This window comes from Danio aesculapii, chromosome 7, assembly GCF_903798145.1.
Source record: "Danio aesculapii chromosome 7, fDanAes4.1, whole genome shotgun sequence".
In the NCBI taxonomy this organism is placed as follows: Eukaryota; Metazoa; Chordata; class Actinopteri; order Cypriniformes; family Danionidae; genus Danio; species Danio aesculapii.
Genome location: NC_079441.1, coordinates 68,074,130 through 68,100,627, shown reverse-complemented (window position 1 = coordinate 68,100,627; position 26,498 = coordinate 68,074,130). Strand labels below are relative to the sequence as shown.

The 26,498-nt window shown below is 36.6% G+C and overlaps 1 protein-coding gene across 2 annotated transcripts in view; it reads left to right on the top strand.

Moving 5' to 3' along the window:
* ap1g1 (adaptor related protein complex 1 subunit gamma 1) overlaps positions 1–26,498 on the top strand; it is a 52,145-nt gene that overhangs the window by 17,407 nt on the left and 8,240 nt on the right. For both annotated transcript variants that reach the window (XM_056462394.1, XM_056462395.1), the window contains exons 2-21: positions 749–952; positions 1,055–1,179; positions 3,493–3,634; positions 3,724–3,820; positions 5,568–5,644; positions 6,651–6,746; positions 9,644–9,724; positions 9,810–9,908; positions 9,997–10,052; positions 12,081–12,194; positions 12,275–12,415; positions 14,758–14,812; positions 15,454–15,576; positions 17,101–17,190; positions 18,785–18,909; positions 19,020–19,124; positions 19,220–19,361; positions 20,746–20,872; positions 23,493–23,594; positions 23,672–23,832. In XM_056462394.1, the coding sequence (XP_056318369.1) occupies positions 752–952; positions 1,055–1,179; positions 3,493–3,634; positions 3,724–3,820; positions 5,568–5,644; positions 6,651–6,746; positions 9,644–9,724; positions 9,810–9,908; positions 9,997–10,052; positions 12,081–12,194; positions 12,275–12,415; positions 14,758–14,812; positions 15,454–15,576; positions 17,101–17,190; positions 18,785–18,909; positions 19,020–19,124; positions 19,220–19,361; positions 20,746–20,872; positions 23,493–23,594; positions 23,672–23,832 (2,259 nt within the window). In that variant the 5' untranslated portion in view covers positions 749–751. The remainder of the gene's footprint in view (positions 1–748; positions 953–1,054; positions 1,180–3,492; positions 3,635–3,723; positions 3,821–5,567; positions 5,645–6,650; positions 6,747–9,643; positions 9,725–9,809; positions 9,909–9,996; positions 10,053–12,080; positions 12,195–12,274; positions 12,416–14,757; positions 14,813–15,453; positions 15,577–17,100; positions 17,191–18,784; positions 18,910–19,019; positions 19,125–19,219; positions 19,362–20,745; positions 20,873–23,492; positions 23,595–23,671; positions 23,833–26,498) is intronic.

The window sequence follows — 26,498 nt, the reverse complement described above, 5'->3', positions numbered from 1 at the left end:
TCTTGGATGCGGAAATAAAGCAGCGCGCATGCGAAATGACTGAAAGGGAGCAGCGCACAACACAGGAGAAAAAGGTCCGTGCCCGGTTTCAAAGTCCTCAAGTAATTTACTTTAAGTGTGGAAAAAGTCACTGGGGTAAGGGATTTCATTAAGAGCGTTGCAACGAACTTCTTAACTCTCACCCTTACTTAAGTGCTTCCTCTAAGTGTTTCACTGTAGTTTCTGGCAACAGGTGCCGTGGTGCAATTGCAATGCCTTTGATTTTAGTAAGGTTGGTTCTAATAATTGACATAATTTCTTTCGATTTTTGGCCTTGCCTTCCTCTTTTTCAGTTTTGGCGAAGAATTTATATTTCGGTGCATCCCTAATGTGGTATTTGCATATGCGTTCAGGTTTCACTTTAGCAACATTTACTACAAAGGTCATAGATCACAGAGAAGCTACACAAACGGTGATTATTCGCAATTCGACTATGGGATGATATCAATATTTTTGCGAGGTTTTCCAGAGAACTATGGCTTTGTGTAGAAAACTCTTCTCCAGCTGAACACGCGCTGGAGATTCACTGATTGCAAAGCCGTCTTTATAGACAAATGCACACGGCAATCGCGTGTGATTTATCATTCCGCCCTACTTCAAATGTTGCTTTGGCAAATGCCAGTACTGCATAAATCTTCATTTGTCTTTGTGGCACATATATTGCAGCTTGTGTGACCCTCCACTGGCTGACATTGTGCTTTTATTACAGAGGATGCCAGCTCCGATCAGACTGCGGGAGCTGATCCGGACCATCCGGACGGCTCGAACTCAGGCCGAGGAGCGGGAGATGATCCAGAAAGAGTGTGCTGCCATCAGGTCATCCTTTAGAGAAGAGGACAACACATACCGCTGTAGAAATGTGGCTAAGCTTCTTTATATGCACATGTTGGGCTACCCGGCACACTTTGGCCAGGTGAGAAAAAAAGAGTACTTCACAATTACAGGGTCATCTTTTAACCTTTAAAAGGGCTGCATGGAGTTTTCCAGTATTTAATAAGCGAAATGTCCATTTCAGCTGGAGTGCCTGAAACTGATTGCATCACAGAAGTTCACAGATAAACGGATAGGATACCTGGGAGCCATGCTGCTGCTCGATGAGAGGCAGGACGTCCATCTATTAATGACAAACTGCATCAAGAAGTGAGTGTGCCGATGATCTCATCTCGTCTCAACAGATGCATCAATCACAGCTGGTTGTCTTGATTGGTGGGAGTTTAATGTGACCGTTGTAGGTGGCAAGTGTAAAGTGCAGGCTGATTGGGAGCCGCTTCCTGAGTGTGATGGCATTTTAATTCACATTTCCTTTGTTTTTGTTCCATTTAGCATGCCTCAAGCTGATCATTTTACACTTTTAGTTTTAAAAAGCTAAACCAGTTCCCTATGCTATTATTTCAATGCTGTTTTCTTTACTGGAGATCTAATGTGATAATCAGTTCTGTTTTGTAAGGATCTCTTGAATTTCATGCTCTCATTATTGACTAGACAAATGCATTGAGGGTAGCGTGAACCATGTGTTTTTATTGTCTTTTGACAGTAACATTTGTTCAGAGCTACATTTGTTCATTTCAAGCGTTCTCTGTGAATTAAACTGTATGAACTGAGATGCTGTTTTTTTTAAAGCTTGAAGAGCTTTTCTCATTTTCTCTCATTTCTTCGTTTACAAGTGAGAGAGGGTTTAGCTCAAATTGAGGCGAGAGTTGATTGGTTGCTCCCACCTGTAGACTGTCCAATGGCATCTTTAAACTCGATTTATTTTCAACTCAAGAAAAGCATGTGCCATCAGCACCAGCAAGAATCATCATGCTCCAAAGAAGGCAGTCCACTTCATTAAAGCTGGAGAAAAACCCCGGGCCCTCCCACAATTAACAACAGGCCTCCTTCACAAAGCCTCGGACTGGCAGCTGGAGGTTGACCTGGGAAAACAGCTAAGGTTTCCTCATCACATCGCAAAAACTCGTCTCCGCCCAGACATTACAATCATCTCTGAAGCTTCAAGACAGCTAATTATTCTGGAGTTGACAGTGCCTTGGGAAGAGCGCATTGAGGAAGCAAATGAGAGGAAGTGTGCTAAGTACCAGGAATTAGTGGAGGAGTGTAGGGAGAGAGGCTGGAGAACTTTCTATGAGCCCATAGAAATAGGATGTAGAGGCTTTGCGGGGCGTTCACTTTGCAAAGTCCTCAGTTGCTTGGGCATTACAGGGGTGGCAAAGAAAAGGGCCATTCGATCTGCAAGTGAAGCCGCAGAGAAGGCCACAAGGTGGCTGTGGATTAAGAGGGCAGATCCGTGGACTGCTACTGGGACACAAGTCGGGGCTTGATCAACCCCGGCTGGGTCACCTGGGTGAGAGTGTATGATGTTGAGAGACCCGAAACACCCAATGATCCCAGGATACATCACTGATGATGTGTCCCAAATGCATCCATGAGATGTTTCTTGGATAAGTCATAAGTAAAAAAGCAAGTGGCAAATAAAGAGAGAATAGGTTTTTAAAAATGCATTTAAAGTGATCTATTAATATACTTTTTTTGTTTGATTAATCAGCGTTTAAAACATAAACTAAATAAACATCTATAAAATTGGCTATTTATACATTTAAAATGTTTATTTTAATGCATTGTTTAATGGATTTCATTAAATGACAATTTAAATAAACGTTCAAATGTCTATTATTAGTTTGTTTAAATTGTGATTTATTTATATACATTTATGCTTGAATTATTAAATTAATAATTTGACTATTTTATTTCTTACACTCACCCCTGGTCCTCCATGGTAATTGGGCAGCTCATTAATAATTAATGACTTTGTTTGCTTTGCTGCATGAATTTGGACTAAAATAGCATAGTGTTGAATAATTTTGCTGTCTTGTTCATGGACATATTCAATTCAATTCAATTCACCTTTATTTGTATAGCGCTTTTACAATGTAGATTGTGTCAAAGCAGCTTCACATAAAAGGTCATAGTGAATAGAAACAGTGTAGTTCAGTTTGTAGTGTTTAAGTTCAGTTTAGCTCAGTTCAGTGTGGTTTAATAATCACTACTGAGAGTCCAAATACTGAAGAGCAAATCCAACGATGCGCTGCACTACAGATCCCGAACCATGCAAGCTAGTGGCGAAAGCGGAGGGGGGAAAAAAACTTAACTAATTGGCGAAAGTGAAGAAAAAAAAACCTTGAGAGAAACCAGACTCAGTTTGGCACGATCATTTTAATTTCTCCGCTGGTCAAACGTCTTGTGCAGTGCTGCAGTCTCGTCGGCGGAGTCTGGAAGCTGGCCTAAGCGAAGGCTTGTCTGTCTCTGGAGCGTCATAGGAATCAGTCTCATATAATTTTTTTCTTCCTGTCCTCCATGACCCATTTTTAATTTCCATCAGTACAGAGATAATTGCATTTTGTATGAAATGATTGTTGACATTTTTGCATATTCTGAACATATTTCCTCTCTCTGCAGTGACTTGAATCACAGTACACAGTATGTGCAGGGACTGGCCTTGTGCACTCTGGGGTGCATGGGCTCATCCGAAATGTGCCGTGACTTAGCTGGAGAGGTAGAGAAGCTCCTCAAAACATCAAACTCCTACCTGAGGAAAAAGGTATTTCACCCTCCTTCACAGCTGAATGTGGACTGCATGTCCAGCTCTGAGTTGTGTGAACAGTTTTGACGTGAGCTCTTTGCCCTCAGGCTGCACTGTGTGCAGTTCACGTCATCCGCAAAGTCCCAGAACTGATGGAGATGTTCCTTCCAGCAACAAAAAACCTGCTCAGCGAGAAAAATCATGGTGAGAGCTGTGTTATTCAGTCTTTCCCATAGGTTTCTATTATAGCCTTTGAAAATTAAGTAATATGCATACAATTTTGTACATTTTCATAGATTTCTTATATTTATATAAGAAAAAAAAATTAACACCTTTAAGTTCAAGTTCCCGTGATTAACTCATGGCTGTTTATATTTATTCATAAAGTACAAATAATGCATGGTCTTATTCTACGTCCCTAATCCTGTCCAATACTTAAACGCAATTACTGCTTAATAACTATTAATAAGCATCAAGTTAGGAATTTATTGAGCTAAAAGTCAAAGGCAGGATGTAATAGTGATAGTTGTACCTTGGTACCGCTAGTGTTACTGAAAAAAAGATGCTAAAAAAAAATTCAAATCACACTTTGTTTATTTACATTATTACAATTTAGTAAACGTTGAGTTCTGAATATTCTGATGAGAGTGGACGCTGCAATTTTTATTTATTTATTTATTTATTTTTGCAAAATGTTGTAAGCAAATGTTTTTAAAAGATTGTTTCAATTGGTCGTCAATTTACGATACCCTGTATACACTACAGGACAAAGTCTGGTCGTCGATCCTAGTTGTAAAAGCAACAAATAATAACTTGACTTCTAGTTGATCATTTGGAAAAGTGGCAGAAAGTAGATTTTTTTTTTTTCTTTCTCGATCAGTCATCTGTTGAACTGCACCCCAATCATCACAAATACTGCAGAAGACCTATAGGAACCCGCATGGACCCAAGATTCTCATAGAAAGCAGTCAAGTTTGGTGAAGGAAAAATTATGGTTTGGGGTTATATTCAGTATGGGGGTGTGCGAGAGATCTGCAGAGTGGATGGCAACATCAACAGCCTGAGGTATCAAGACATTTGTGCTGCCCATTACATTACAAACCACAGGAGAGGGCAAATTCTTCAGCAGGATAGCACTCCTCATACTTCAGCCTCCACATCAATGCTCCTGAAAGCAAAGAAGATCAAGGTGCTCCAGGATTGGCCAGCCCAGTCGCCAGACATGAACATTTTTGAGCATGTCTGGGGTAAGCAGGAGGAGGAGGCATTGAAGATGAATCCAAAGTATCTTGATGAACTCTGGGAGTCCTGCAAGAACGCTTTCTTTGCCATTCCAGATGACTTTATTAAGAAGTGATTTGAGTCATTGCAGAGATGTATGGATGCAGTCCTCCAAGATCCTGATAGAGTCAAACACAATATTCATTCTGTTTCCACTGCAGCATGACTTTATATTCTATACTGGACATTATTTCTGTTCAGTGACAAGACTTTTGTCTAAGAAAAGTCAGACTATACTGTCCTAATTAAACAATTAAAAATCAAGACATGATCATGTTTTATTTTGGTCAAATACGTGTAATCTAGAGGCCTTTGCCTTTCATATAAGCCACTTCCGATACCAAATGATCAACTAAAGTCAAGTTATAATTTGTTGTTCCTAAAACATGGACAGACAACAAGACTTTTGTCAGGTAGTGCATTGTCTGTTGCTTGTCAGTCATGAACCTAATAAAAACAAGCTCCATCTTAATCCTCCATGAACAGAATTAGAAAAAATGTACGAAATTATATAAACAAATTGAAGAAAAAATTCTAATTTACACTCATGTGAAGTTAGTGCCACCTTGTTAGGCATCCTGTTAATTTTATTGTCTTTTTTCATCATTCCAGTATTTCAGAGTGAGCAACAATGAATGAATGTTTTGTCTTGTTTTTTTTTTTTCTGCAGGAGTTCTCCACACATCTGTTGTTCTGCTCACTGAAATGTGTGAGCGAAGTCCTGACATGCTCTCGCACTTTAGGAAGGTACGTAAGCCAGTGTTTATGCCTTGACCTTCAACAGTTGCATTATAAAACTGCATTTATGCACAGCATCAGCCAATCTGAGACTAAAACACTCATATCTGTTGCCAATAGAATTGACATGACTACCGAAATGAGACTGTAGTCCTTACTGAAATCTGCATGCTTGTCCTGGATTTAGCTGCAGGTGTGCTCATCTCAGTGGGAGATGAATACGGGTTCTTCCTCTCTCTGTATATCTGCTTCAACTCTTCCCACCCCCAGCCTGATCTACTGTGCCAGCACGCCCACCTCTCATACTCATAACCGTAGCATTATGTTAAGCTCTTCTCTGAAAAGTGACTCTATTTTCCAATTCCCCCCTAACATCTACTTCATATTTTTTCTGTCATTTGTCTTTGTTACAATTCCTGCATTGTGTTAGAATGAAAAGGTAAGAGGACATTCTGGTTTCATAGCTGGTGCATGCTCTTAAAGAAAACAAAACAACCGCATCATCATGATCACTGTAGATGTAGTCCAGTTTATTTATTTTTTTTTGGTTTTGACGTACTGTTTATTTTGCAATTGTTGTCATTTAAGTGTTTTCTTTTGTTTTATACAGGATTACGTAGCCCTCATATGCATATTCACCTGTCCTGCGTTCACCTTTAGTTTAATTTTTAATGGTTCTCCTTTCATACGGTCACTATTGGGTTGTGGTTTTTCCAATATGTACATGTATTGGGGGGGACAAATGAAGACATTTGCCAAATTAACAAGAATTCTGGTTATAAACACACAAACAATTATAGCAAACACCGACATGATGATATACATGACTTAAATCTCAAATCAACTGTGTAGTGAATCTAATCTATTGGAAGATGATCAACTCAGGGTGCCTATGTGTATTGACTCTTACTGACCCCCTTTTTTGTGCTGTCCTGATTTAACATCTCAGTGATCCTGCTGTAACCTTGCTGATGATAGTTCTACCATTGTTTTCTCCTAATTATTTATTTTTTAGCTGGTTCCACAACTTGTGCGAATCCTGAAGAACCTGATCATGTCAGGCTACTCTCCTGAGCATGACGTGTCCGGCATCAGCGACCCTTTCCTGCAGGTATAGACGCATCATCTTCTGTCAGTGGTGCTTCAAAATGCCTTAGATGATGCTAATATTGTGGAAATTTCTTCATATTTTCTCACCAAATTAAAGTCCAAGATAGTTTTTTCAGTATGTTGATGTATTTTCAGATGAACTGGAATATTGAGTAGGGGATGGGGCTTTATTTAGCATGTATAATAGTAACAAACTAACGGTAAGGGATGTGGTTAAGAATCAAAAGCGAAGGACCAGCACTCCAAATGCAGAAGCAAATAGTCAGACTGGGATTAAAAACAAGCCAAAACAAACTTGCTTTTCTTCAGTGGATTAATTTTTCACCTAATGAATAACAATGTGCACTAGCAAAATAAAGACTGTAGATTTAGGTTTCATGCAGTCTTTAAATGCTCCCGGTTAGGGCTGCATAATAAATAGATCACTTATTAACGATACACAGTGATTTGTGAAGTTACTGCAAAGTTTAACCAGTAGAGTGAACTATATTTTTATTTGCATGAATATTTAAGGCCTGTGACTGTATAAACTCTTCGAGAGTTTAAAGCATTAAAGGGTACAAGAAAATTATAGCAATTGTACCTTTACAATGATTAATTGTGTTTAATTATTTGTACACTAAAGATTATTGGTTGTTTTCACATTGTCATCATGAGATGGAGGGCAGGAAGTGGTCCTTCTACATAGAAATCGCTATCAGAACATCAAAATGTTTCTGTTTTATGCTGTTTATAATTGTTTAAATTGGCCAAAATGATATATGCCAAACAGCTTTTATAGACTTCCAAAAGATTTTGCTCATATAGAGGGAAAAGTTTAAGAAACTGGCTGAAAAACGGAAGAAAAGGCGGCATGTAATAAACATTCATTCAATACATCCATGTGCACAAACCTTTTTTGAACGCAATAATTAGTTTGATAGCACTAATAATTATTATATACAGGCCTATGTAAACTAATATGTTGATGTGTTATATAAAAATCAGATACAAACACCACCACACTTAGACAAAATCCAGAAGAACATAACTTACCCTGTCATGTAATTGCTGCAATGATATCTCCATATTGTTTTGCAATAATATTTTTAAGCCTTTAATAGCGGTTCAGCGTAATAAACAGCCATAACGTTAACATCGAGATGTGCAGCAGCGCTGAATGTTTGATGGTAAGTTAATCAACCAAACAAAAAGAAATGCTACCATTGCGAGCAAATCTAGACGATTATTATTGTGGAGCACCGTTTACCATCCACAAAAAAAAAAAAATGATTATGATAATATTAATAATGTAGACTGTGCATCCAGGCTTTTGTATGCTTTCATCTGTTTTTTTCGTGTGTATGTCTGAAAGATATAACATTATCCGCATGAAAAAAAAAACTGGAATTTGTTTTTCAACCACACGATAGTAAAGTGTATTATGTATAGTACAGCTCTTTGTTAATGAATGCTACAGAATACTGATAAACTGTAATAAATACTGTAACATTAACGTAAACTGTGCATTGTGGTGGTGTATAGTTATAAAAATGTAGCCTATTGCAAAAACTTATTTAGTACTACTGTTGTTTTGTACCATAACCATATAATTACGATGACAGTTTAATTCAAGTATGCTTAAAAACACTATAGCACCTACTGTAATATTTTTTCGAGTAATAGCTTACAGTAGCTGTCTGCTGCCTCTATGCCAGGCAAATATATTTTAGTTCAGTATAAAACTCGGCGTTCTTCATAATATAAGGATCATGCCCAACATATGTGGTTATTTTCTATTTATATCTCTTTTGAAATATGGCATAAATCGCAATAATACGGACTTTCCCCTATGTCTCCCATTCATTTTTTTTTTTTTTTACTTCCTGCCCTCCATATGAATTTCGCACGTCACCAGAACCATGTGATTGCAAACAACCCATACAGTGATATTTTATATTTGATTGATTAATTAAGTTTAGTTAAGTTTAATACCTGATTACTGTTGCTCTACAGCGTTTATCTTGTTCTTAAATATAAGTTACTTATTATTTTATGCAGATGCACCGTCCTACAACCCAACCGATCTAAATTTATGAGCTCTTTCCAAAAAGAGCTATTCAATTCATCTGGTGAAATTTATATTCATATTAAAATGTGTATTGCAGAAACACAAATATTGCAATGTCAGTTTTTTTGCAATGTCATGCAGCCCTACCAGTTTTTCTAAAACCAGGTGCTTCAAAAATACCATTTAGTCTGGTGGTAATTTTGCAGTAGCAGCACTCTGATGCACTCTCCCATGACAAATTAAAAATTGCTTAGGAAGCAGGTAAGGGTGCTGTTGATGCTTTCCATATTTTCCATATATGGACTGGCCTGTAAACAACCTGCCTAATGACTAGCATGCAGAAAGTCTTGTCTAAAACTGACAATTTTTAAAGATGCATGACCATTTTAGGACAACTTTACCAATATCTGTTATGAAACAAGAATATTTCAATAAGTGTGCCATTCAATAAGTAAAAATCTCTTACAGCATCTTTAATGGAGCCATCGACGTGAATTACATCATCTAATGCAGTGTTTCCCAACCCTGTTCCTGGAGGCACACCAACAGTACACATTTTGGATTTCTCCCGTATTTGACCCATTCATTTTAGATATTAGAGTTAATTCGGGTGTGTTTGATTAGGGAGAGGTTGAAAATGTGTACAGTTGGTGTGTCTTCGAGAATAGTGTTGGGAAACACTAATGTATCACATGCCATTTATTTGGTCAGATGCACAACATTGATTTTTAGAGTGGTCCATAAGTTTGCAATCCATTGTTCCCATATGAGGTGATACCTGTTCTTTATACCCTAAAGCAATCTGATGAGCTCCTCTGGGCCACACTGTGTCTCTTGGCATTTTTAAGGTGCGGATATTGAGGCTACTGAGAATTCTGGGAAAGGGTGATGATGACTCTAGTGAAGCTATGAATGACATTCTTGCACAGGTAAGCAGTAAATCCACTTTATTTAACCACACACTTCATAATGTTCTTAATTTTAAAGATTTCACATTAATTAATGTTCCAATAGGTTGCAACGAATACAGAGACAAGTAAAAATGTAGGCAACGCTATCCTCTATGAAACGGTTCTTACTATTATGGACATCAAATCAGAGAGTGGATTGAGGGTGAGTGTTAAGTCAGTCATGCTGTTTGATATCTGAGTGGGATTGAAAATGTGAAGGTGGTTAAATGCTTTCGCTTGCTTTATTGCAGGTTTTAGCAATTAACATTCTAGGACGTTTTCTTCTCAACAATGACAAAAACATCAGGTATGTGCCTTTTTCTGTGGTTCAATTGTGACATTCAGGTTTGATGATGAAGAGAGAATGATGAAGACTTTGAGTGATCCATCGACTGAGTTTCAAATGATGACCTCATTGTTTCTGACTATTGATTTAAGGGCCATTCACACGGAACATGTTTTTGTTTTTTCATTCAAATGCACTACTTTTTTATCCACTTGTTAGGTTGTGATGTATGAAATACTGTGTCCAAGTCCAAGCCGCTGCTCAGTTGAATTGAGGAAATATTAGTTTATGACCACTTTTTAGTCATATCGCAAGTTAAAGTGAATTTTCTATAACAGTTTTAAAGAAATTAATCACTTTCTGGCCGTCTGATATTTGACAAAGATATATATTGCGATCGTGATTTTCAGAAGTATTGCATTGTATTATTAGTAGTATTATTACCATTTGTTGAGCCTCTCCATATAGTTTGATAGAGCGCTTGAAGTCGGAAGCCGCTTTGTGTGATGTCACAATTAACTAGCGGATTGTTTTTCTATGTAAACAGGCGTTTGACGGACATGCATGACCATAATGCTCCATTTGTCTTTTGAACTGCCTCACATACGAGCTGCATGTTTTAAAGACGCTGTGTCAAGTTAAAACAATTGAAACTTTTTACCAAAGACTATAGATATACAAGATGGTTCACACACATTACTATAAATGGGGGTAAATTGCAACGCTCAGTATGGCAGAGACAGCAAAGGAAGTCCCACCTTCAAGTCAGATTAGCCAATTCTCAATCTTTATATCTTTGGGGTTTGTACAGGTTTGCTTTTTTGTCATGCTAATACCTGTCATTTGGTGTACCTTCCCTGCTTTTAAAAATTATTACTTCCATTTTTGTAATATACCTTATGAACAGCTGTAAACAAAATTGGGGTTGTGAAATCTTTGCGCATATACAGTAGCTGGAGCAATCTGAAAATTTAAGTTTTATATGTAATTAGAACTGAATTTGAAGGTCTCTTGAAATTTAAATAAAATGTTTTAATTTTAATATCAGTATAGTTTATTTTTAGGATGTATATAAGCTAGTGCGCACCAAAACTAATATAACTGATTTATTCTCGCGACCCATGCTTCAGTTTCTCATCTAATCTTGACCAATCAAATTCTCTACAGCATCTGACATGCCCCGCCCCTTTCAAGATGCTTAACATTTGATGCGCTTGAGCTCAAACACTCACTGGCAGAGCTGTGAGAAACGAAATGCTATTGCCGTTTTGTTTTTTTTTTATTGGGAGGGGCTACACTGCCCTGCTCTCTCTTCATATTTCGGTTGAGATTACATCAATCATCGAATAAAAATGCACATTGCAGAGCACTTCTTGGGACCTTTAAGCAGCAAAAGTAATAGGACTGTTTAACTTTTCAAATGTTGTTGTTGGTTTGTAAAATATGTACATTGTACTAGTATTCCCGCTTTCATTTAGATAGGATTGGACCAATCAGAAGAACTCCGAGCCATCACAAACATTGCAAGCGTTTGTTTACAGTAGCAAGCTGGCTGGACAACTGTAACATAGCAGAGGCAGCGCTTTCAGAAAAAAAAAATTTAACTGCAAAGTAGTGTTGACGCGATACCGGAATTCGATACCAATCAATACTGAAATTTTGAATACGTCCATCTCCCGCTAACATTTGAGTGCTGTTGAGCTCGTTCTTAATCAGCTCTGATTTGCCATTGTGTTCACATGCTCAACAGAAATGACTGTGATTGGCCGTTAAGGTCATCAGTTTACTGAACTCTCTGTTTACTGAGTGTAACTATAGATACAGGGACACTGGAGCATTTTAAAGTCCCGTCGATCAGCTGGTTTGTCTATAAGCTGACATATGAGTGATCTGCTGATGAATCACTGCTTTAAAACCCTCCAGTGTTCCTGTATCCTGAACCCTATGCGTTCAATGTGAATGGCTTCTTACTGTGGAGTAAATCTTAATTTCATGTGCTGTCCTAAGTTAAAATGATGGGGTTTTGACTGTATCACTCTTCTTTATCAGATATGTGGCATTGACATCTCTACTGAAGACGGTTCAGACAGACCATAATGCTGTGCAAAGACATCGAAGCACTATTGTGGACTGCTTAAAAGACCTTGACGTGTCCATTAAAAGGTCATTAATCTGCACTCTTTATGTATATTAATGAGTGCCTGAAAGTATGAGTCCTCCTTCTAATGTGTGTCCTTCAACAGGCGTGCAATGGAGCTGAGCTTTGCCCTTGTCAATGGCAACAACATCCGGGGCATGATGAAAGAGCTTCTGTATTTCCTCGACTCCTGTGACCCAGAGTTCAAAGCGGACTGCGCTTCGGGGATCTTCCTGGCTGCTGAGAAGTAAGGCTGTTTAATGCTGAAATGTCTAATAATCAGAAATCATGAGAGGAAATTCCAAGGATCTCTATTAGGGCTGCATGATATTGGAAAAATTTGATATTGTGATATTTTTTTTTCTGCGATTTATATATTGCGATGTGAATAGAGTTTCACAAAACACTTTGATTGGCACTATTTGACAGTTTTCTGGTGAGTCCAACAGTATTAAATCTGAAATTAAATAATTACAATGCAAAATAGGCTTTACTTACTTTGCTTTGTCTCGTTTCTAGTCCAAATACTAAAAAAATGCAAAAAATATTTTGTTTTCAACTTCCAAAGGCAAAATTAAGAGTTTTTCCTTAAAACAAGCTAAGTTATCTGCCAGTGGGGTAAGCAAAATAATCTTGTTTTTGCTTTGAAATGTAGATATTTGGACTAGAAACAAGAAACTTTTTTTTTTTTTATAAATTCCGTGTAAATACAGTAATTAAATACAAATAAATAGCTCCTGTTCAACTATAATTCAAACTAAACAATGTATATCTTGCAATGTGACTATTGTGGATGTGCACATTGCAATAGACTGATTTCACGCGGCTGCCATTTTTAAAAGCGAAATCGAGGCTGCGGTGGGAAGAAACCCGGAAGTATCGTTGGGAGTTACATTAGAACGTTGTGTACTTGGCTGTATATCTTATCAGCGAATAGAAAGAGACACAAATTCATCATTTCACCGCCTTCTGAGTGACCCGAAGGTCCGTTCTGAATGAATGGTGAAAATATAAAGGGATATCAGAGCTCATTTTCAGCTAAGTTAAGGGAAACGGCACTAGTTAGCTAACGTTTTCTTTCCCAAACACACGTTTTAGATGCCATTTATCAAACTCAAGTTAATGAACTGATTCTTTCACTATATTAGACTTGTCACGTTACTGAATTAAAAGAAAACTTGTCAATTTCCCGCTAACATTTAAAGCACTGTTGATGGCTTTCTTAAAACAGCACTGATTGGCCATTGTGTTCACGTGCTCAACAGATATGCTTGTGATTGGCCGAGAAGGTCATCAGTTCACCCTCCGCTGTTTACTGAGCACAAACACAGCCGAGCGATCTGCTTGATGACTCTACTGATCCTTATGGCTGTTTTGCGCTTGCGCTCCAGTCTCCGTGTATCTGTGTTTGCACTGGGTGAAGAGCGGTAAACTGAGCGCAAACACAAGATACATGGAGACTGGATCGCGAAGCAGCCGTGAAGATCAGTCGAGTCATCCACGCTCAGCGGCGCTTCAATTTTAACTTAGCGGGAATTAGACTGTTTTAAAACTTCAGTACCGGGACAACACGAGGGTGTGCTACAGAGGACTGCAGTGTTTATCGCTCACCAAGTTACATAGGCTGAAGCAGGGAAGCGTCCCCTCTGTTTACCTGCTGCCATGAACTGAAGCCTAGGAGGACACTTGAGCATATTACTCTTACAGAGCTTGTGATGTTGTTTGATGCTAAATTGCTTTTAATTGTTTAAATTAAACGTACTGACTGATATTAAAGTGATGTTTACACCATATCTGTATTTTGAAATCTCGGCAACAGCTGGAGGTTTGTAGTCCACAGCATGTCACTGCAATGTTTACAGTGCTGGTCCTATACTTCCGCGTTTCTTCCCACCACAGCCTCGCTTTGGTTCTTTAAAATGGCGGCCGCGTGAAATAAGCGTATATCGATCCTGAAACATGTATTGTGCATCCCTAATTTCTCTGAGTGACTGTGCTGGACTTCAGTCTTGTTGCATGTCCTTGTACCTCTTATTAAAACCTCAGCACTGCTGTTGCGATTTTAAAATGCTGATACAGCCTAGTAGAAAAAAATCTGATTAAATTCTATAAGCAAGCCCCTTGAAGAACAAAGAGTTTGAGTGAGTTGTGAAGTGGCTGTGTGATGATAAAATGAGTGATCCATCGACAGAAGATGATTCTGTTGACACTTTTATATCTGACAGCACTAAAAGGAGTTTACGTAGGTTTCTATACGGTCTGATGCTTTTTGCATTTTTAATGTTTTAATATTTTAGGGTGTTTTCACGCCTTCCTCATATAGTTCGATTGATTTGCACTAGAGTACATTATCCTGTTTGTCAATGTCAAGAGTGATGAGGATGTTGTCACATGACTGCATTTTGGTTTGCTTCAACCGATTCGGACCAGAGCAACCAGTGTGGTCTGAAAAGAAACCGAAGCCGCTGAAAATTGCTACAGTCTATAATTTGTTGCTTTTGGTTTGTACCAAATGAACGAAGCACAGGTGTGAAAGTTTCTCAGGTCTATTTTTGTTTTGCTGATGTAACTAATGATTATTTGTTGCAGGTATGCGCCTTCCAAAAGATGGCACATAGACACCATTATGAGGGTTCTGACCACGGTAAGAGAAACAAACAAACAAAAAATTATAGATAGATAGATAGATAGATAGATAGATAGATAGATAGATATAGTCTGCTTGAATTTGAATTTCCACTTTTTGTGTGGACTAGATAACATTGAGTATTTCAGAAGGTCACCTGATGTCTTTTTAAACCACACTTTGGAATCAACAATGTTTTTAATAGATGCTGTTGACTTAATATTAGTTATAGATTTTAGATCCCATTATTTCTGACTACAGCTTTTTCTAATCTTGGTCTTGATGTTTGTCTTTGTCGTAATACCCCTTTTCCACCTAAATTGGTTCCAGTATTTGGCAGACCTCTTGCAAAACCAGTTCACATTTTTGCTAACTTGAGCCAAATGATGACATAAGCAGCCCACAAATAAACACATAACAACATGAGCTCTGAGGATAGTTTAACAACCACAATAATTTAATTTAGTCTTTTTTTATTATTATTATTATTCAGATTGATTAGCAGATATATTGTGAACACTGTCTTATCTCTGAAGTTAGCAGTTTCTGTCTGCTGAATTTCATGAGGCATGTTTTCTGCACAAAGTAGCATCGTTTTGTTGGAAATGTGGATTGAAATGCATTCTAATATACCAGTTTTGTTGTATCTTGTTTTGCAGGCAGGGAGTTACGTTCGGGACGACTCTGTGCCCAACCTCATTCAGCTTATCACAAACAGCGTAGAGATGCATGCATACACTGTACAGAGACTCTACAAAGCCCTCCTGGACGACATCTCCCAGGTCAGAATCAGTTTTCATGCAGGAGTAAATTAATCACAAATGAAACCTTGCCCATTTAAATTATTTGTCTTAAGTAGATTTTTTTATTATTACACAGTAAACCCTAACAGTGGAAAAATCGCTAAACTAAACAAGGTGATTTAACTTGCATATATTTTTTAAAGTTACTTTGACTTTTAAAGTTACTATAATCAGTTTATGAGTTACCATAACTCTTTTTCATTAAGCAGAACTCAAACTGAATGAGTTATGAATGAACTTTTTTGTGTTAGCTAATGCTAGAAGCAGTACCAAACCATTAGAGTTACTTTATAGTTGTTTGGACTTAATTCGTTCTATTAAGCTTACTAATATTCTACAAGTTTGAGCAACATCACACGAGTAGCAGTGTGATATGACTGTATATCGGCACTGGTGGGAGGCGTGCTTTGCCTTTTGCCTTGGTGCCCCACAAGTGACTATATACAGCCACATCGCACTGCTTCTCGGTTGATATTGCATTTATACAACAGTTTGATGACATAATCCTGTATATAACAGAAAATCAAACATGGAGACTCTCAAAATCCTTTTGTATGAGGAACTACTTTCTTTCGCCATTCATTCACATCTGCAGCGACCGTCAGAACAGCAGAAACTGTTGCTACTTCACAAACGTCACTTTAGAGCTAGCATTTAAATGATTCTCTAGCTTAATGTCTAAAATGATAACAAAACGGGTCATTTTTGCTTACGTGTAAGGCTGAATGGCATGAAAGGCCATCAGTCTACAGAGATTTCCCAGTATTTCTCTGTTGTAATCACGAGATCACAATAATTAACCCCTAAAGAAATTATAAGTATTTTAAAATAGGCACTATCCTTAGAAATAAACTGCATAGCTGCAATCTAAACAACTACATTCTCGACTAAAAAAGCCTCAAGAGTACATTGTTGTCTAACAGCTGCTATATATTTGTCAAACTGTTGCATGTCCTCTGCTTGTTGCTGTATGTGGGTGGAGTAATTCACAAGGATGAAGGGTAAAGAGGCTGGATGAGTGCTGGTATTAGCAGAATATTGCACGATTATCAGCCAATCAGATTCAAGAACCAGACAGAACTCTTGTATAAACGTATAGAAGTTTACAGTACTCAATCTATTCGGTTTCAAAACTTAAATACTTTGTCGCAATTGGTTTTCTCAAACAGTTTGTGTTAACTTATCAGGTTTTGCAGTGTATTATTTTTTATAATGTTGATGTTGCTCCTTTACATTGTGTATGGAAGAAAATGGTGACTGCTGAGATAAGCTTAAATCGTTTAAGACAATAACGTAAGATGATAAATGGTTTTGCGCAACTTGTGTGCCTGCATTCCAGGTCTCTTAAAGACGCACAATAGCTTTGTGCTATCAACACTGTGGAATGTATACTATTTATTTAATTTTTTTTTGCTTGAAAGCTTCAGACCTCATGCAGAGGCTTATTAGACTGACATTTCGATGACAGAATTAAAGCATTGTCATTGCACTTTCTCCCTATAGCAACCTCTAGTACAGGTGGCATCCTGGTGCATAGGGGAGTATGGAGATCTGTTGGTCTCAGGCCAGTGCGAGGAAGAGGAACCTATTCAGGTACATTTCCACATAGGCCCTTCAATCTGTATACTTCAATCTGCTTTTCTCATTTACATTTGTCTTGTTTCTAATCCAGATGTCGAAACTTTTTTAAATATTGTCTCATTTTTAGAATAAAAGTCAAAATTAAGTCTGATGTCAAACCAGCTTTAAGGGTGTATTCAAACTAGGCACGGTTGCCTTGAACCTTGCCTGGGCGGGATTGTCCCCCCTCCCCCCTTCCCCTCTCACTGCAGTTTTACCTTCCAAGCCCAAGCACATGTCATTGATGATTCGACTGTTAGGATGAGAAGCGCTCTCGCTCCCTACAATGGAGATTGCTTTATTTAAATTGTTTTGTATTATTTTGAGTCGTTTGGGATGCTGTGACACGCAGTCAAATCTTTTGCTGAACAGATCCACCACTTTTAATGCACAAAATTCCTTGTGCTGCACATATTAGGAGGTTTGCTGAAGGTGCAACTCATGTGCAGCGAGGGGTTTGTACCTTTAATAAACTATGACAATTCGTGTTCACTTGCCCACTTGTATTTATTGAAATGGAAAGTGAAGCCAGTTGTAAGATTATTTCAACTAACACATATATTTCAGTTGAATGGATACTTTTGGACTGTTAATGTTTTTATTCAAATTGTTTGAAGAAAAATGTTTTAAAGCATTTTGGGGGAATTTTAGAATATTTATCACTGACTAAACTGAAAGATCTTGTCTTTTTTATCAGCATTGTTGTTATTTGTATGTTTTTGTATAATGTTGGTTTAATAACTAACTTATTTTTGTAAATTATGAATTCGATATTTGTTACCAATGTTGCCACCAATATAGCCAATGCTGCTGATATATCTTTTAAACATAATTAGTAAATAATGTATAACTTAATTATTTTTAATCTTTAAAAATATTATTTTACCTTTAAACGAGCAAAGGTGGCGCAGTAGGTAGTGCTGTCGCCTCAAAGTAAGAAGGTCGCTGGTTCGAGCCTCGGCTGGGTCAGTTGGCATTTCTGTGTGGAGTTTGCATGTTCTCCCTGCGTTCACGTGGGTTTCCTCCGGGTGCTCCGGTTTCCCCCACAGTCCAAAGACATGCGGTACAGGTGAATTGGGAAGGATAAATTGTCCGTAATGTGAGAGTGTGGATGGATGTTTCCCAGAGATAGGTTGCAGCTGGAAGGGCACTCGCTGCATAAAACGTGCTGGATAAGTTGATAGTTCATTCCGCTGTGGGGACTCCGGAGTAATAAAGGGACTAAGCCGAAAAGAAAATGAATAAACGAGCAAAACAATTAAAGTATGCAAAATCATCGGGTTATTTTATTTTATTTTATTTTTTTGTGAGCGAAAAAGATTATTTTATTATTTTTAATTTATTAATTTTAATTTATTATTTATTTATTTTTATTTATTTATTTATTTTTTTATTCATTTTTTTTATTTATTTATTTTTTTAACTTGTGCTGAAAGTGCTTCTTGATTTTAAGAATGTTTAGATATGCAGACTAGAAACAAGACAAATCTGTAGTAAGCATTTTTTGCAAAATAAATGCCTTTTTTTAATAGCAGAACTATCATATTGTTTTGCCTTCCTCTCTCAGGTTTCTGAAGATGAGGTTCTGGATGTTTTAGAAGGTCTCCTGGTTTCTAACTTGTCCGCCCCTGTAACGAGAGGCTATTCTCTAACTGCTATCATGAAGCTGTCGACCCGTTTCAGTAGTGTGAAGTAAGCACATCTCTTCTGATACAAATATGAGGATATACTTTCCTGAAATGAGTTTGAGTCCCCGAGCGGATGAGGTCCTGATCTTCCATTTATTTTCATTTGCCCTGCAGTCGAATCAAGAAAGTGGTCTCGATATATGGCAGCAGCATAGATGTGGAGCTACAGCAGAGAGCTGTGGAATATAACGCACTTTTCAAAAAATATGATCACATGAGGTAAGAGCTGACCTACTTGTGCTACTATTCAACTATTTTTGGTTCACACCCAGCTTTGGTTTTCTCATCCTCACCCTTTCTGTTTCCCCATGTAGACCTGCATTACTAGAGCGAATGCCTATCATGGAGAAAAGTGCCACCAATGGCCCAACAGAGATTGTACAGACCAATGGAGAAACAGAAGCACCCATTCTGGACACAAAACATCCGCCCAACATCCCTCAGCCAACCAGTCAGGTACATTTTTCAGTTCAAACAAACGCACATTAGCAGACCTCAAGGCTTCTCAGTAACTTCATGATGCTGCTTTCACACCAGACGTGGATGAAGCATCAAGCGCGAGTGTTTTACATGTTGTTCAAGCAAAGATGCGAATAGACATCCTGTGGCACTGAGGCCTGTTTCAGTCGACATTTGCTCTGCATTAACCAATCAGGAGCTTGCTCTTATAGGGGTGTGATTATGACGTTGTGCCTGTTGTTGGTGTCCTGAGGAGAAATCCTCTTGCCAGCAACGGATAACAGTTTATCAAACTAGGCTAGGCTCAGTCTGAAGCACCTCTGAAAGCTTCCATCATCCAGGTATAGTTTCAGGAGGAGTTGATGCACTCGCAGAGCTAGGCACACCTCTGAAAGGATCTAGTGGACTCAGACACGGCGCCGAATGAATATACACTGTTTTTCAGCCTTATGTGAGCTCATAAACACAGCTATTCTCTTAATATAATCCATGTTAGCCATTTAGCAACAGTCATCAGGCAGACAGAAGCTCCGACCATGTTGCGAATCTGCATCTATTGTGAAGTGAATTGCGGATGAAGCGAGTAAACGCAAAATGTTCACGCACAAATAGCGTGATTTATTCGCGCATACTCAAATAAATTTTTTAAGAAGATTACATTTTTTAAGAAGATGCGTTAATAATTCCTTGCATTTATATATCGCTTTAAGCGCCTTACACATTTTTGGGGGAAATGTCCTCATCCACCACCGGTATGCAGCATCCACCTGGATTACACGACAGCAGCCATATTGCACCAGACCTCACACCAGCTGATTGGTGGAGAGGAGACCGAGTGATGAAGCTAATTAGATATGGGGATGGTTAGGAGGCCATGATGGACAGAAGCCAGTGGGCAAATTTGGCCAGGATGCTGGGGTTAAACCCCTACTCTTGGGATTTTTAACAACCACAGAGAGTCAGGACCTCAGTTTAACGTCTTATCTGAAAGACTGTGCTCACTGAGCAGTATAGAGTCCCCTTCACTATACTGGGGCGTTCAGACCCACACAAATTGCAAGTTGAGCGCCCCCTGCTGGTCTCACCATCCCCATTTCCGGCAGCAACCTCGCTTTCCCCTGTGGTCTACCATGCAGGTAGTGACCGGGCACAGCTTTGCTTAGCGGGCGACCATGCGAGAGTTGCAGAGAGCTAGCTGCCGGCGAAAGAAGAGGTGTGCTGGATAATGGAGATGTACAAAATGTGTGGTGTGCTTCTGTATGGATTGATTGAGCACCTAGAATAATGAAAAAATCCTCTGCGGTATGGTTGAGCAGATAAGCAGGGATATATAGCTACAGTGAAATATTTATGCTAATGGTTTCTGTTTCCTGTTTCACAGGCAAATGATTTATTAGACCTACTCGGAGGTAATGATGTAGTACCTGTTATCCAAACAACCGTTCCCACAAAGCCGGCGTCAGCTGGAGGAGAACTGCTGGATCTGCTTGGAGATCTTTCTCTGACAGGTCAGTCTTCTGGACACTTCTGCTGCTTTTATCAACTTCACATCCTGCTGTTCCTATGTTCCTCCCCATGTTTAGAGCCCTGACAGACTGTAGCGTGTTAGAAGTAGCTCACCCAAAAATGAGAATGCTGGTTATTTTGTTGCTGGGCTATACATTAGTAATTTCTCACTTTTAGATTTGTTGTTTTAGGTTAATGTACGAATATTCTTTACAGTAGCGAACAAATATTGTTGTTGTCTGCTGCTTTAAATGCTCAAGATTGTCAAAGCTGAATTTATTCTGATTGGCTGGCAGTATTTACATTGTTTATCAGCCGGAAAGAGTTTTATTTTGTAGTTCTCTGCTATTCTGTTTGGAACGTTGTTGTTGTTGTTGTTATCATCATTGTTGTTATTATTATTATTATTATTATTATTATCATTGTTATTATCATCATCATTATTATTATTATCATTATTATTATTATCATTGTTATTATCATCATTATTATTATTATTATTATTATTATTATTATTATTATTATCATTGTTATTATTATCATCATTATTATTTTTATTATTATTATTATTATCATCATTGTTATTATTATCATTATTATCATTGTTATTAACATTATTATTGTTATTATTATCATTATTAGTGTTGTTATTATTCTTATTATTATTATTATTATCGTTACTGTTGTTGTTATTACTATTATTTTTAGAAATATTCTTATTGTTGTTGTTGTTGTTGTTATTAATATTATTTTAAAATAATTATTAGAAATATTCTCATCGTTGTTGTTGTTGTTATTATTATTATTATTATTATTAGAAATATTCTTATCGATGTTGTTGTTGTTGTTGTTTTATTTTATTATTAGAAATATTCTTATCGTTGTTGTTGTTGTTGTTATTAGAAATATTCTTATCGTTGTTGTTATTAATATTATTTTAAAATTATTATTAGAAATATTCTCATCGTTGTTGTTGTTATTATTATTATTATTATTAGAAATATTCTTATCGTTGTTGTTGTTGTTGTTGTTAGAAATATTCTTATCGTTGTTGTTATTAATATTATTTTAAAATTATTATTAGAAATATTCTCATCGTTGTTGTTGTTATTATTATTATTATTATTAGAAATATTCTTATCGTTGTTGTTGTTGTTGTTGTTAGAAATATTCTTATCGTTGTTGTTATTAATATTATTTTAAAATTATTATTAGAAATATTCTCATCGTTGTTGTTGTTGTTGTTATTATTATTATTAATATTAGAAATATTCTCATCATTGTTATTATTATTATTATTATTAGAAATATTCTTATCGTTGTTGTTGTTGTTGTTGTTGTTGTTGTTGTTGTTGTTAGAAATATTCTTGTTGTTATTTTTATTATTATTATTATTAATATTATTATTAGAAATATTCTTATCGTTGTTGTTGTTGTTGTTGTTATTATTATTAGAATTATTATCATTATTGTTATTATTATTATTATTAATAATAGAAATATTCTTATCATTGTCGTTGTTATTAATATTGTTATAATAATTTCCATTATGTTTTTATATTAAAACTCTACAGCTTTCTGAAATGCATTCTCAATCACGTAGTTCCTCTATCAATTTAAACCCCCGAAAACTGTAAATAAAGGAGCTTTTAAATTAAATGTCTCATATTATTAACATGTTACATCTAATCTAAGAAATGCCAGTTAATGTCCCTAGCTTTTGATATTTAGCTGTATGCTCCATATGTATATTGTAGATTGCATATTAATTATGTTTTTATGTAACCTGTTCTTCAATATTTACTGTATTTGAATCAATCTATTGTGAAAACGAATTGTATTTTATAACAGCAATGTTTAATGTTTATATTAAAATTTTGTGCTGGGCAAATATTAATTAAGATTAATCGCATACAGAAAGTTTATGCTGACATAATATATGTGTGTTGTGTGCATATTTATTATGTATATAAAAATACACACATGCATGATAATATTTGAGAAATGTTTATTCATATTTAGATAGAACGTACATGATGCAGATAATATATATATACTTAAATATCTGTGTTACAAAATTGAATAATTTAGTTTTTAATATATGTCTGTGCATCACATATACATAATAAATATATATAATACACACATTTATTATGTCAAAACAAACAACTTTTATTTTGGAGACCATTAATCTTTGCTCAGCACTAATTAAAATATTTGAGAATTATATCTTTAGGTTTTTATTAATATGTTTTAGTCAATATCAATAATCAATTTATCAATATTATTAGTATATAAACAGTTATATTTTATGTTTGTATACAAATTAATGCTCAGATTTAATGTCTAATATTATAGTCAGAGTTCTACATAGTACACTGCATTAGTTGAGAGGGTCCATGTACTTGAGAGAAACTGTACCTGACATATCTCCAAATGAATCAGTATCAAATCAATCTGACTGTCACTGAATTGAATTGCATGCTAGTGAACCGCTTCAAATCATGCCCAGCCCTAGATATCCTCTTTCTAATTTCAGAATAGAATGAATTTCTTTTACCAGCGACTCATTTTTTGGGTGAAACCCCTCCTCACACCATTGTGTTGCGTCTCACCCCTTAGGCGGTCCAGCCCCCACCCCTGCTCCCTCTGTGCCCATGTCCCAGCCTCCTTTCCTTTTGGATGGTCTCACCTCACAGCCCCTCTTCAATGACATTGCAGCGGGTGAGCTTACAGTAAATTTCATCATGGTGGTTGCTGCCAATTAGCACAGGGAATTAGCACGTGTTTCTCTCTTGCAGGCATTCCGCCAATGACGGCGTACAACAAAAATGGATTGAAAATCGAGTTCACGTTTGAACGCTCCAACCCCAATCCCAATATTGCGGTTATCACCATCCACGCCACCAACACCACCGAGGTGGACATGACAGAATTTGTGTTCCAGGCTGCAGTACCAAAGGTTAGTTTGGCCTTTTATAGACTTGCACATGAGTGCAGCAAACTGTGATATCAGGCAGTGAACATTTTCAGTATCCTGAGTTTTTTAAATTTATTATTTATTTATTTTATATATTTTTTTAAATAATAAAATCTAAATAAAATCTTCACTTATAAAGTACCAATAAAACAACTATTGTATACCAAGATGCTGTACAATAAAAAAAGAAAAACATGAACACCAAGGACAACATAATTTACCCCACAAAATGATTCCTGACTTATCACAAGTGACTAAAATTAAGTCAAAGAGAAAAGGTGGGTTTTGAGATGGGTTTTAGAGGCCCTTCTAACAGAAACTGGAAGGCTATTTCAGAGTTTTGGAGCAGCAACAGCAAAAGTTTAGCCTGAGGAACATTTAATAGTCTTGAGTTTGAATGACCTGAGAGGCGTAACGGGATTATGAATAAATAATAAATCAGACCAAACTCATTTACAGCTTTAAAATCTAGCAGCAAGAGTTATAATAAATTCTGTAATGGATTGGTAGCCAATGCAAAGATCTTAAAACTGGTGTAATGTGCTCTCGTTTATTCACACAAGTCAGAAGCTTACGCATTTTATACTACCTGAAGAGAAGACGAAGAGAAGGTTGATTCATAGCTATATAAAGCAGGGAGTCTTAAAATGTCTTAAATTTGAAAAACTAAATTTTAGGCCTTTAAAAAGTCTTAAATTCACTGAAATATTGTGTTGTGTGTCTTAAATCAATTTAAACATGTTTTAATTTTGCTTTGTCCAAGTAAAGCTACTCAATTGGGCCGACATCATCCAATGACCAACAATACATCTCAGTAAAGCCTTATTTTTTATATTAAAGTTTTCAGCAAATTCTCCGTTAAATTGCCTAATTAGGGAAAGACTACTAAAAACAATGACATGATTCCTTGTGATAAGGCCTTTAGAAAAAAATCCTTCGTGTTTAACTCTATAATCCTTAGTCTTTAACTATATAAGTCTAAAATTTCATTCCTAATGGTCCTAAAATGGTCTTAAATTTGACTTGATGAAACCTGCAGAAACCCTGATAAAGTGAATTACAGTAGTTGAGCCAAAAGGCAAAAATGCTAATACCAATGCTCAATGACTTTATAAGTCCTGCATTGTCCATAACCCCCCCCCCCCCCCCCCCCACCCCCCCGCCCTGGATATTATTGATATTTTGGTTCATTTTTGGCAAACTCTTGTGCCTCCTCTTTTGCCTTTCTGCCACAGGAATGAAAGATTAATAACAATGTTTAAGACATTTGCTGTAGACATTTCACTAGTTTAATATTTAGTTAAATATAACAATCCAATATGAGTTGACCGATTAAATGCTAATGAATTGACATTACGTAATTTGACACATTGAATATGTATGCATACTCTGAATTTATGTGTGTGTTATTAACATATTTGCTAAAGACGTTCAACTTATTTTAAACATAGCAAACCAATATGGATAAATGCTAATGAATTGACATTACATAATTGATAAATAAACATGTATACACGCACTGAATTTGTGTGTTAATTATTTAACACATTTGCTATAGATATTTACCTATTTTATTTCAGTGTTTGAACTTTCAGCAGTGAAATTTAAACCACACTGAACTTCAGCTCTGAAATCTGGACTTTATTAGAACTTCTATGTTAAGCTGCTTTGACACAATCTACACTCTAAACGTGCTAAAGAAATAAACATGAATTGAATAAACAAACCAAAGCCAATATTTATGAAATGCTAATAAATTGACATTACATAAATCGATCAATTCAATATGTATACATACAATGAATTTGTGTGTGCATCATTTACCACATTTTCTAGAGACATTTCAGTAGTTTTAAACATAATCCAATATCAATTTAACCTATTTAATGGTAATGAATTGACATTACATTGTCAAATTTATTATGTATGCATACACTGAATTTATATACTGTATGTGTGCGTTAACACGTTTGATATAGACCGTTCACTAGTTTTAAACAACAATCAAATATGGATCGACCCATCAAATGCTAAAAAATGACATTATATAAATTAAACATGTATACACTAGGGGTGGGCGGTACACCGGTGTTATAGTCATCACTGGTGTGACATTGCGCCACGACATGGATTTTCTAATACCGTCAATACCGTAATAAATCAATTATGCGCCTTGAACGGCTGCATTTACATCAATAATAGTTAATTCTAAATAATAAGGCATTCAATTTTCTTCAAACGTTCAGTTGTGGTCTGAATACCTGTCCTTATACTACAGGGCTCGAAATTGCGACCATTTTGGTCGCATGAGCACCCGAAATGTAATCTATGCGCCCTCATAATATATTTGGGAGCATTTGTGTGTCTGAATATAATGGTTGTAGTGCGACCTGATTTGATTTTCTCTAAAAACTTGCTGAATCGCTCTACCCTGCTGCTGTATTGGTTCATAGCTGCCAGACACTTAACGCTTCCCGCTGTCAGATAACAGGGAGCTTTTGTTACAGCAGGAAATGCAAACGGCTGAAGAGTGAAAAGTGCACAGGTTTGCAAACCTCACCTAAAGTTATAATAATAATAATGGCGCAGATGACAGCGATCATGACATGAGGTAAATGTTGATCCGCTAGCTGAGATCAATTGAGTGT